Below are 10,494 nucleotides of genomic sequence, written 5' to 3' on the forward strand. Positions count from 1 at the left end.
TGTGCAAGCATTCATGGGCTATCTTGGAGTATGCAACTTTGATATATTCCAAAATGTCATTTAATATAATAAATGGAAACATGTGACTAGATAGATTGTCCCTGCATAATAAACTTATTTTTGCACTATCCTACCGAACCACATAAACAGCTGTGAGATGGAAATAATATTTCTTTTTCTTTTCAAAAATGCCCTTTACAGATTGGATTTTCAAAGAATTGAATGAGACAGTGCCTCACTTGCCTACGTCTCTTTCTTCGCTTCATAAAAAATTTTACGAATAATTCAAAAAAGATACATGATGATTCATCTAATCTAAGCAAAGTATTCTTAGAGTTATCAACTAATTGGAAGACAAATTTACTACAGTGAAACATAATTGAGACTCAAATTCATCGGAGGGCCTGTACCGTAATTCCGACGGCCTACGTCTCTTCCTGAACATGCGAGCCTATCCATTTGTCGTCTATCTAATCAAACTTTCGATCGGGCACATTTTAAATTTCTCTTGAATTCCACATGGCCAAATTGGAAATTTACAAGAAAATACAACATTAATTGTGTTTATCCCCCCACCCACTTTTTTTTACGAAGAAAGACGAAAAAAAAAACGAAAAAAACCGGATCGAGTCAACCGAAGAAACCGGTCTGACTCCAGACCGCGTCGCGTACACGTCTCATGTCCCGGCCCTTGAGCGTCCGGCCGACGCCTTCCAAAACCGATGTTGCCACGCTCCGCCGCCGCGCCCGCGCCAGGTACTCGTGAGGTGGGAGCCACTCACCGTCCCCGGAATCTTCCTCCTCCTCCTCTTCCTCGGCTTCCCTCTCCGCTGGCGACCCAGATTGGAGCCACCTCGGCCAGACCGGCACGTCCACGGGCGCCGACGCTGCCACCCGGTGCCCTTCGCGCTGCTGAGATGGGTGAGACGCAGCAGGAGACGTTCCCGTGCGACCGTCCTCCAAGGCGAGGGTTAGCCCGCCGACGTACCGCCTGCCCCAGCGTCTGCTGCGGCGCCGGCCCATTCTCCGGGCCGGAGGGCGTCTTCCGTCGTCAGCATCAGCGTCGGCAGATTCGATGTGGTCCCCAGAAGCATCCTGTAATTCAGGCCACACGTCGCCCTCTTCGAGGTCGGGAAGGTCGTCCATGACGTCGCCGGAGAGCGCCGGCGCGGCGGGCATGGGTAGCATGGGCGCAGCTCCGTGTACCCTTCCCTTACCCATGCTCTATCCCTCCCGTACGTGCGGGCTTTAGCACCCTCCGGGGACTGAAGGAAGCTCGCCGTCAGGCGGTGAGTTCGGTGTGCGGAGGCGGAGGAGCACACGGCAGCGAGAGCGGGCAAGCGGCGCCGCCCATTTATACAGCGAGGGCCGTCGGCTATTGGCGCTGCGCTCCGTCAACGAAGGGCCCCCTCCGTACGATTTACCACGTGGCACGCGACCGTGTGAGCTTCACTATTGGTCGATCCCCGGCAGCGATAGTTAATTACAGAAGAGAATTGTACGTGGTTTTAATTAATGTGGGGTTAGATTTGGTAGGTTAATTAGATTGCACATTGGATGGCAGAGGGATTTAGATTTGAGTGGCCAACTCCAACTTGGATTTCTGCTCCTCAGTGGCCTCTTTGCTAGCTAGGATTATATTACTAAATGATTCAAAAAGATTATAGTTGTTAATTCAATTAATCAGGAAGAAAACAAAATAAGAATGAGAACAGAGAAACAACCGAGTCCAGTTTTTCTTTGCCAGTTTTCTTTTTGTCTACTTTTGTTTTTCTTGATCGTTGCAGTTCATTGGATCTGGAATATATGTAGAATCCACTTTCCTGTTGCACTGAATAATTTAGTTTGTCTTATGCGATGAATAATTTTGTACTGGTGAATGTGATGGATTGGATGCATGTGCTTAATTTGCATAGGGAGGATGTGTTTTTTCAGAGTGTCTGTTCCCGTGGCACCAAGTTGTGATTTGGTAGGGCATGCATATTTCTTCCATGATTAATTCGCAACTCTCCAGCAAGTAAAGTTGGAATTCATTATCACACGGTCAACTTGACGATCATAAGAGGTAAATCGATCACTATTATTTTGACTTCGTCGAAATTTGATCCTTGCCCACTGCAATAAATCTATACCGTAATAATCAACTCAATCATACTCCAGAGGCGAACTGAGCAACTCTGATCTGGTTGATATAAGGGGAGGGACTGACTCCTCAAGGGATCAAATTAGCATAGCACCACAAATAGGCCGGACACGAATCAAGTTAAGGGCATCTTTATCAAGTTAGCTTCTATCGAATTGAGATAAGGGGAGGGACTGACTCCTCGAGGAATCAAATTAGCATAGCACCATAAATAGGCCAGACATGAATTAGGTTAAGGGCCTCTTTAATTTGTTGAGTTGGCTTATATCGAATTGACAGTTAATTGAGTCGAGAGATGAGAACTCAAGGACGTCCATTGCCCACATCTAAACTCGATCTCAAAACGAATCGAACCGACTTGATTTTGTGTCGTCTCCAACATATCAATATGTAATAATTTTAAATTGGGAATCATATTCCTCAATGGGGTTGTCTTCAAATCTAGCTTGTTTAAAACCTTGTAGGCCTGATGCTGATGTAATAAAAGTTCAAATAATCCATGCTTGTACAATTCAGTGCTTCAACAAATGCAAACCCAGCCAAAGAGCTAGCTACCGTGTTTAATCGGGCCGGACGGACGTTATTACAACAACTACATTTCATCAAAAATCCTGATAAATAACAGGCAGTTAACCAAATCACTTATTGATTACTTGTTAATCTCTAGGATAGAAGGGCCGGGCTCCTGCTTGTCCCCCCACTTATTCAATCTCTTCTTAGCCTCTGCCACCTGCAGCAACCACCGACAATATAATTAATTAATACCAATTAATATAATCAACTGATTAGCAGTTGCTATTTAATTACCTCCTTGTTCCAATCGGTTCGGTAGGTGACCCAAAGCAGGATAAGCGTTTGCATGAAGGTACCACCGATCATGCCTCCCCAAATCCCCTGCAAAAACAGAGTATTTATTATTTTTATAGTGAGGAATCTATTGATTTCTAGTCATTCAATCGAAAGTAAGAATTGGGATGCAAAGATCAAATTGACCTTGGCTCCTAAACCAAACTTGAAGCCGAGGAGAGAACCAAGTGGAACACCAACTACGTAGTAGCAGCCGACGTTGACGTAGGCCACGAAAGCTTGCCATCCACAGCCAACGGCGACGCCTGCAGTTCAATTTGTAAGGCCCGTGTAAGTTTGATCAGTGAAGGCGTTGCACAATTTGATGGATGGGTGAGCAGATTGATTAATTACCGGATAAAACTGGTTGGATTCCGTTGAGGATGAGGGTGGCGGCGAGCAAGGGGCAGAGGTCGGAGACGGCGCGCGCTACTGTCTCGCCCTCCGTGAAGGCGTAGCTGATGTAGTCGCGAAGGGCGAGGATGATGAGCGCCGCTATCACCGATATGATGAACGACATGACAGTCACCACCACCACCGAGAACGCCGCCGACTTTGGATTGCCGGCGCCTAGCTCGTTGCTTACCCGCACACTGCACATGCAGCATCCATCGGTATCAAATTAAATATATTGTTTAATGATTGATGGTGATGATTACTGACCTAGCCGCGGCGTTGAATCCGACCGAGATCATGAACACCCAGCCAGAAATTGTCATGCTGCACCAAACGATGAAAACGACCCAAATCGAAATTAATCTAAAGCGGCGGCTAGATTGAATCGATCAACGTTACATGAAATTTTTAATTACCAAACGGAGAGCGAATCAAGAGCGAGCTCGGGGTTCTCGAGGAGGCCGGCGATGAGGACCAAGATCTGGAAGTACCAGGTCTCCAGGCAGAGCATGACAGCGGAGGCGGACGACAGACCGAAGAACTCCGGCAGCCCGGTGAAGGCCTGCCACGTGAACCCGGTCCAGGTGGCCCGGCACCGGCGGCTGGTGACGATGTACACGAACTGCGCCGCCACGATGATCCACCAGGAGAGGCTGAGGACGAGGGAAGCCCCCAGAAGGCCCATCCCGAGCTTGTACACCGCCAGCCAGCTCACCACCAGGTGCAACACCAGCGTCGCCCCGGATATGTAGGCGCTCGGCGCCACGATGCTCTGCGCCTGCAGGAACTTCTGGATGGGAAAGTTGGCGGCGTAGGCGAAGATCTGCGGGATGAGTCCGTAAACGAATATGGACGCCGCCTTGGCGATCTGTGGCGACTCCCCCAGCAGGACAAGAATGGGGAGAGAGAAGGCGTAGATCACTGCCAGTGGAACGCCGGTGGCCATCAGCAGCACCGTCGAGCGCTGCAGGTACACACCGAGCAGCTCGTACTTGTGGGCGCCGTACGCCTGCCCGCACAGCGTCTCCACTGCGCTCCCCATTCCCAGCTGCGCAGTAACTCATTGGTTGCTCAAAAACAAGATAAATGGTTTCCAAATTTGACAAATTGTTGCAGTTTGAAACAGAGCATACGGTAATTATCCATGGAACACGAAAGGAAAACATACAAGTAAGATCATAGAAGTTACTAATTGTTAAATTATGGATGAACTATACAGCCATCTATCGCATCTATCGCATCTATCGCATCGGGAAGTGGGATGATCGAATAAATAAATTGGATGAAGAATTTTTGTTCTGTAAGATTGGGAAAAGGAATTTTGGTCAAACAATCACCATGAGACCGTAGGCGAAAATCTGGATTCCGGTGTTCCCGAGGGAGGCGGCGGCGAGCTCGAGGTTGCCGAGGTGGCCGGAGAAGATCTGGGTGGCCATCGACATCACGTAGTTGAGCATGTAGACCATGACGGCCGGCGCTGCCAGGTAGACGAGCAACCGCATCTCCACCAGGGTAGCCATCCAGATGCGGCGCACCCTCGGCAGGGAGTCGTCGCTCAGGATGCTCTCCAGCTGCCCGTTGACTCCGTGCGCCTCGCCCTCCGGAGGCGGCGGCGACGACTTCGGCAGCGGCACATGCTCGGAAGCGGCCAAGAGAGGCGAGGAAAGCTCGGAGGCGGCCATGCTGCAGCCGATTAGGAGAACTCCTCGCGTCTAGTCGCTATTTATTTGCATAAATGAATAAAGAGTTGGCGACCCCCCTTCCCTGCAACATGTATCGATCGTGAAAATTTTAATTGGCGATAATTTCTAAATATTCCATCCACCACTACTTAACAAAGGCTGCGAGTTAACGCATGAAATCAGCATTTGGCGTACGCTGCGCAGAGTCAACGTCTGCCTTCGGCAGTCCGATGATGATGAACTCGATCAAAAGCGGATGGTGCATGATCATACACGTCTCGAGGAGACTGAGTCCAAGTTGTAGAGATAGGGAGGAAAATTGTCCCAAGTCGATGATGGTTCTTATTATATGGTCCTGAATAATTACTTGTACGAATGTATCTTCTTTATATATAATCAAGTTTTTGTGGACGACCAAGGCTGCATCTCGAAACGAACAGCTCACTGCCTACGCTTCACCTTTTGTCCAAAATCGCACTGACGTCTGAGCATGTTACAGCTTATGCTGTTCTTACTCTGGTATCTGGGGTCTCTTGTAATCCAGGTAATCGATACATCTTAATCATTTCTTAATCTGTAATTTAATCCAAGAAAGAAAGAAGCCTTGATAATCTAAAAGTAAAATATAAAAAAATATTCATCGTAGTTGTTTTAAGTTGTTTATACAGAGAATACTTGATTTTTCTCAAAGTATTATCAAAAATATTGTGAATTATTTTATAAAGGAAAAAATAATTTTATTTTTTAATTTGCTATTGAATTCTTTGATTTGATAACTCTAGATGAAAAAGTTTGATTCGGATCCCAAACTGCTACACTATGCATTGCATTTGATTCGGATCCGAAAGTTGCACATCCGACCCGTAGCTTTCACTCCGAACCTGTCGTACTGGCAGAATTCCTCCCCTCTCACTCGCTGCAGTCCTGCTTCAAAACCCTAAGTAGTGGGAATTCAGGGATACTTCTTTCCTCGGTCTCGCAGTTTTCCAGTGGTCGGCGAGATGGCGTCCGCCGTGACAGGGCTGGGCTCGGCTCTTAAGAGGAAGGATTCGACGCCATCGGCGACGGCGAGGGAGGGCGACCAGCTCATCATCACCCCGCTGGGGGCGGGCAGTGAAGTGGGCAGATCCTGCGTCTATATGTCCTACAGAGGAAAGAACGTCTTGGTAGAAAGTTGTAACCTTGTATATTTTGCTTGTATATGATGTATTCCCCACTGCTCTGATTTTTTGCTTCATGCGTTTGTCGCTGTGCAGTAGAATATAGTCTGAACTTGTGTCTTGGTTCTGATTGACAGTTCGATTGTGGGATTCACCCGGGATACTCCGGGATGGCTGCGTTGCCTTATTTTGACGAGATCGACCCCTCAACCATCGATGTGCTTCTTGTTACGCAGTATGCACTATTTACCATTTTCAACCCCTTTTCTTAAAAAATTAAAGAAAACACGACATGAAGGTTTAAAATTTGGGTGGCGTCTTAGGCTATTAGAATGCACCAAATTATCAGAGTTCTCAGTTAGAGTTTATAAATAGGAAAAAAAAATGCATTATCTCCTCTTGGTTACCTCCTTCTATTACCTGCTGATTATCTTCTTGCAAAAAAGTGATTGAATAAGTCACTCCTTTCAGTTTTTCCTCATCATGGTTTAGTAACACCACTGGTTTAGTTTAATAATATAAATGATCAGCTTGGATGTACCTGCTGATGCCAATCTCTTTAAAACAAAGATGTTTCATTTCATCTGATGTTAAAAATCAATTTTGTCTCAATAGATTATGATTTTTTCGTTTTATGTATTTCCAAGTGCTGTTCATTTCCAAATATAGTTATGCTGGATATTAGCTAACTAACAGCTTCTAATGAACTTGTGAGAAACTGGATCTAGGAAGTCTAATCTCATATAGTCCCTTAAAGCTCATGCTAAAAACATACATTTTTTCTAGTTGTTGATTTCTGCTTATTCACTGTTGGGATCAAACTGATCTAATTTGATTGAATTTTCCTGAACTTACAGCTTTCATCTTGATCATGCTGCATCACTTCCATATTTCTTGGAGAAGGTGATTTTTATCTAATCAAATTCAAGCTATCTTTTGACATAAATTTGCATGCTTAGAGATTAGCAATTCTATTTACAGACTACTTTTAAAGGTCGGATTTTCATGACACATGCTACGAAAGCTATATACAAGCTTCTTTTGTCGGATTATGTCAAAGTGAGCAAAGTTTCTGTTGAGGATATGCTATTTGATGAGCAAGACATTCTACGTTCAATGGACAAAATTGAGGTATGCTTGATAAAATCATAGTGCATATTACCCCTCAAAACAATAAATCTGTAAATGTTGTGACCTCCATAATCTTTCTTTATCAAAAATTGGCATACATTATTGTTATCTGTGTAGAAATTGTATTTATATATTTCCATGTTGAGTACTTTGATTTAGTTGAAATTTTTACTTCCATGAATTGTTATTGTTTTAAGGGTGTGTTTCCCTTAGTGAATCTAGTGAAACAAATCATGAATTGTTTTAACCAAATTAAAAACAAATAATTGCAAGTATGAATGGCATTAACGTAGGAAATATGGTTAGGGAAGAATGACATAAATATACCACAGATGAAAGACCTGAAAAGAAGATGAAACATCTGAGAATCTGTTTCTGAGATTTTCATGACCTTTGTAAAATGCAAATTTCTCAGCATATCAAGAAATCGTCTTAGGTTGGCACACATATCATGTTTGATGTGGATGAAGAGAAAATTGTTTTAAAAAGTCATCATTTAGGCCGCTTATCTGACTGTGTTGATGGATTTGGAAGGGACCCCCCATAGCATACCCTCTAGGCGATGAAGGGCATATGCAGACCACATATTCAGGCTAAAAGTCTTATTTAACTCCTCTAAACTAATTTAGATTGAACCAAATCGACTTAAATGTTAAATCCCAAGCTGCCTATTTGATAGTGTGTAACTTGCAAGTGCTTAAGTTGTTAACTTCAAGTGATAAATACTTTAGATGATAATTATATGCACATGATCTGCTTGTCTTGTGTGTGTGTGTGTTATATATGAAGGGGAGCCTTGATGCAACGGTAAAGTTGTTGCCGTGTGATCTAGAGGTCACGCGTTCGAGTCTCGAAAACAATCTCTTGCAAAGCAGAGTAAGATTGTGTACAAGATCCTTTCCTGAGATCTCACATTGGTGGGAGCTTCGTGCACCGAATTGTCCTTTATATATATATATATTGCTGCCATATTACACATATGCTCTATGCAGCTGATGCTGCCTTAAAACACTTTCTGAAATCCTAGAAGTGTACATTTTCTTGTGCGTTGTTAGTTCGCATTCACACGAACTAAAGTGGAAAATGTATGAATAAAAAATGATTTTTTTAATCTATGCATCTGCCATTTTATGGTCGAGAGAAAGAACTCAAGTGCCCTAATCATCTTTGGGATGGCATTTGGCCTTGCTGCATACAATTCTCATTCCATATTTTATGTATCTTTATTTCTGCATGAAGATAGATAGATATTTGCAGGATCTTATATTTACTGAATATTTCTTTGGAATGATTATTACTTCCATTTCAGGTCATTGATTTTCACCAAACGCTGGAAGTCAATGGGATTCGTTTTTGGTGCTATACTGCTGGTCATGTCCTGGGTGCTGCCATGTTCATGGTTGACATTGCTGGTGTCCGGATCCTCTACACTGGAGACTACTCCCGTGAGGAGGATCGTCATCTCAGAGCTGCTGAAATCCCACAGTTTTCTCCCGACATCTGTATCATAGAATCCACTTATGGTGTACAGCTACACCAACCACGCCTTATTCGGGAGAAGCGATTTACTGATGTTATCTATTCAACAATCTCCCAAGGTGGTCGGGTGCTCATCCCTGCTTTTGCCCTTGGAAGGGCCCAGGAGTTGCTCCTCATCCTTGATGAGTACTGGTCAAATCATCCAGAGCTCCATAACATTCCCATATATTATGCTTCACCCCTTGCTAAAAGATGCATGGCTGTCTATCAGACGTACATAAATTCAATGAATGAGAGGATCAGGAACCAGTTTGCAAATTCAAATCCCTTTGACTTCAAACACATTAATCCTTTGAAAAGCATTGAGAATTTTGATGATATTGGTCCCTCAGTTGTGATGGCAAGTCCAGGTAGTCTACAAAGTGGTCTCTCAAGGCAACTATTTGATAGATGGTGTTCAGATAAGAAAAATGCTTGTGTGCTTCCTGGTTATGTTGTTGAAGGGACCTTATCGAAAACTATCACCTACGAACCAAAAGAAGTCACCCTCATGAATGGTCTCACTGCTCCTCTTAACATGCAAGTATACTATATCTCCTTTTCGGCCCATGCAGACTTTGCTCAGACAAGTGCCTTCTTGAATGAGCTTATGCCACCAAACATAATCCTTGTACATGGAGAAGCCAATGAGATGGGAAGACTTAAGCAGAAGCTAATTTCTCAATTTGCTGATAAAAACATAAAGATTTTGTCACCTAAAAACTGCCAGTCTGTGGAGATGTACTTCACTTCTGAGAAAATGGCTAAAATTATTGGAAGACTAGCTGAGAAAACACCAGAAGTAGGAGAAACAGCTAGTGGCTTACTAGTCAAGAAGGGTTTCACATATCAGATAATGGCACCAGACGACCTCCATGTCTTCTCTCAGCTGTCCACTGCGAACATTACCCAGCGAATTTCTATTCCTTATTCTGGTGCCTTTTCAGTTATTAAACACAGACTAAAGCAAATATATGAGAGTGTCGAGGCTCCTACTGAAGAACCTGACGTGCCTACACTAATCGTGCATGCAAGAGTGACGATACGGCAGGAATCTGAGAAGTATTTGACAATGCAGTGGTCATCTGATCCTATAAGCGATATGGTTTCTGATTCTGTTGTTGCTATGATCTTGAATATTAGTCGAGAAGGTCCAAAGGTAACAGCTGTTGCAGAAGTTGAAAAGACACAGGAGGAGACAGAGAAAATGGCGCATAAAGTAATCTACAGTTTACTTGTTTCCTTATTTGGGGATGTCAAGGTTGGAGAGGAAGGAAAACTGATTGTCACCGTTGACGGGCATGTTGCACGGCTTGATGGAAAGAATGGTGAAGTGGAATGTGACAATGACAGTCTTAAGGAGAGGGTGAAGGTAGCATTCCAGCGGATACAGAGTGCTGTGAGGCCAATTCCTCTTTCGGCATGAAGTGCCAAGCTGACTGTTCACAGTATTATGCAGTTTGATCTAAGATGTACTGTTAGGAAGAACTGATCATCACTTAATAGTTTAGTTTATGATTTTTCTTGCACTCGATATTACTAACCTGCTCTTTAGAGTTGTATCTGGATAATATCTGTTACAATATTTGATCCTTTCAACTAAACATTTTGTGATTCT

The 10,494-nt window shown here is 43.9% G+C and overlaps 3 protein-coding genes across 3 annotated transcripts; 1 reads left to right on the forward strand and 2 right to left on the reverse strand.

Annotated features, from left to right (window-relative positions):
• Nucleotides 1-495: 495 nt before the first annotated feature.
• Nucleotides 496-1,375, reverse strand: LOC141812895 (protein S40-6-like). The gene has a single exon (XM_074700849.1). It carries the CDS (start codon nt 1,219-1,221, stop codon nt 631-633), a length of 591 nt encoding a protein of 196 aa, XP_074556950.1. The 5' UTR covers nt 1,222-1,375; the 3' UTR covers nt 496-630.
• Nucleotides 1,376-2,626: 1,251 nt separating this feature from the next.
• Nucleotides 2,627-5,153, reverse strand: LOC141833382 (protein DETOXIFICATION 40-like). The gene is made up of 7 exons (XM_074720809.1): nt 4,723-5,153; nt 3,802-4,433; nt 3,653-3,709; nt 3,344-3,582; nt 3,137-3,255; nt 2,951-3,037; nt 2,627-2,873 (listed from the first exon to the last, which is right to left on the reverse strand). Exons 1-7 carry the CDS (start codon nt 5,065-5,067, stop codon nt 2,793-2,795), a joined length of 1,560 nt encoding a protein of 519 aa, XP_074576910.1. The 5' UTR covers nt 5,068-5,153; the 3' UTR covers nt 2,627-2,792.
• Nucleotides 5,154-5,956: 803 nt separating this feature from the next.
• LOC141812392 (cleavage and polyadenylation specificity factor subunit 3-I) lies at nt 5,957-10,494 on the forward strand. The gene is made up of 5 exons (XM_074700409.1): nt 5,957-6,233; nt 6,365-6,462; nt 7,085-7,130; nt 7,209-7,358; nt 8,668-10,494. The coding sequence occupies exons 1-5, from the start codon at nt 6,069-6,071 to the stop codon at nt 10,300-10,302; spliced, it is 2,094 nt and encodes a 697-aa protein (XP_074556510.1). The 5' UTR covers nt 5,957-6,068; the 3' UTR covers nt 10,303-10,494.

This window comes from Curcuma longa, chromosome 1 (assembly GCF_044706935.1).
Source record: "Curcuma longa cultivar G26 ecotype Majalengka, Jawa Barat chromosome 1, ITB_CL_G26_1.1, whole genome shotgun sequence".
Classification (NCBI taxonomy): domain Eukaryota; kingdom Viridiplantae; phylum Streptophyta; class Magnoliopsida; order Zingiberales; family Zingiberaceae; genus Curcuma; species Curcuma longa.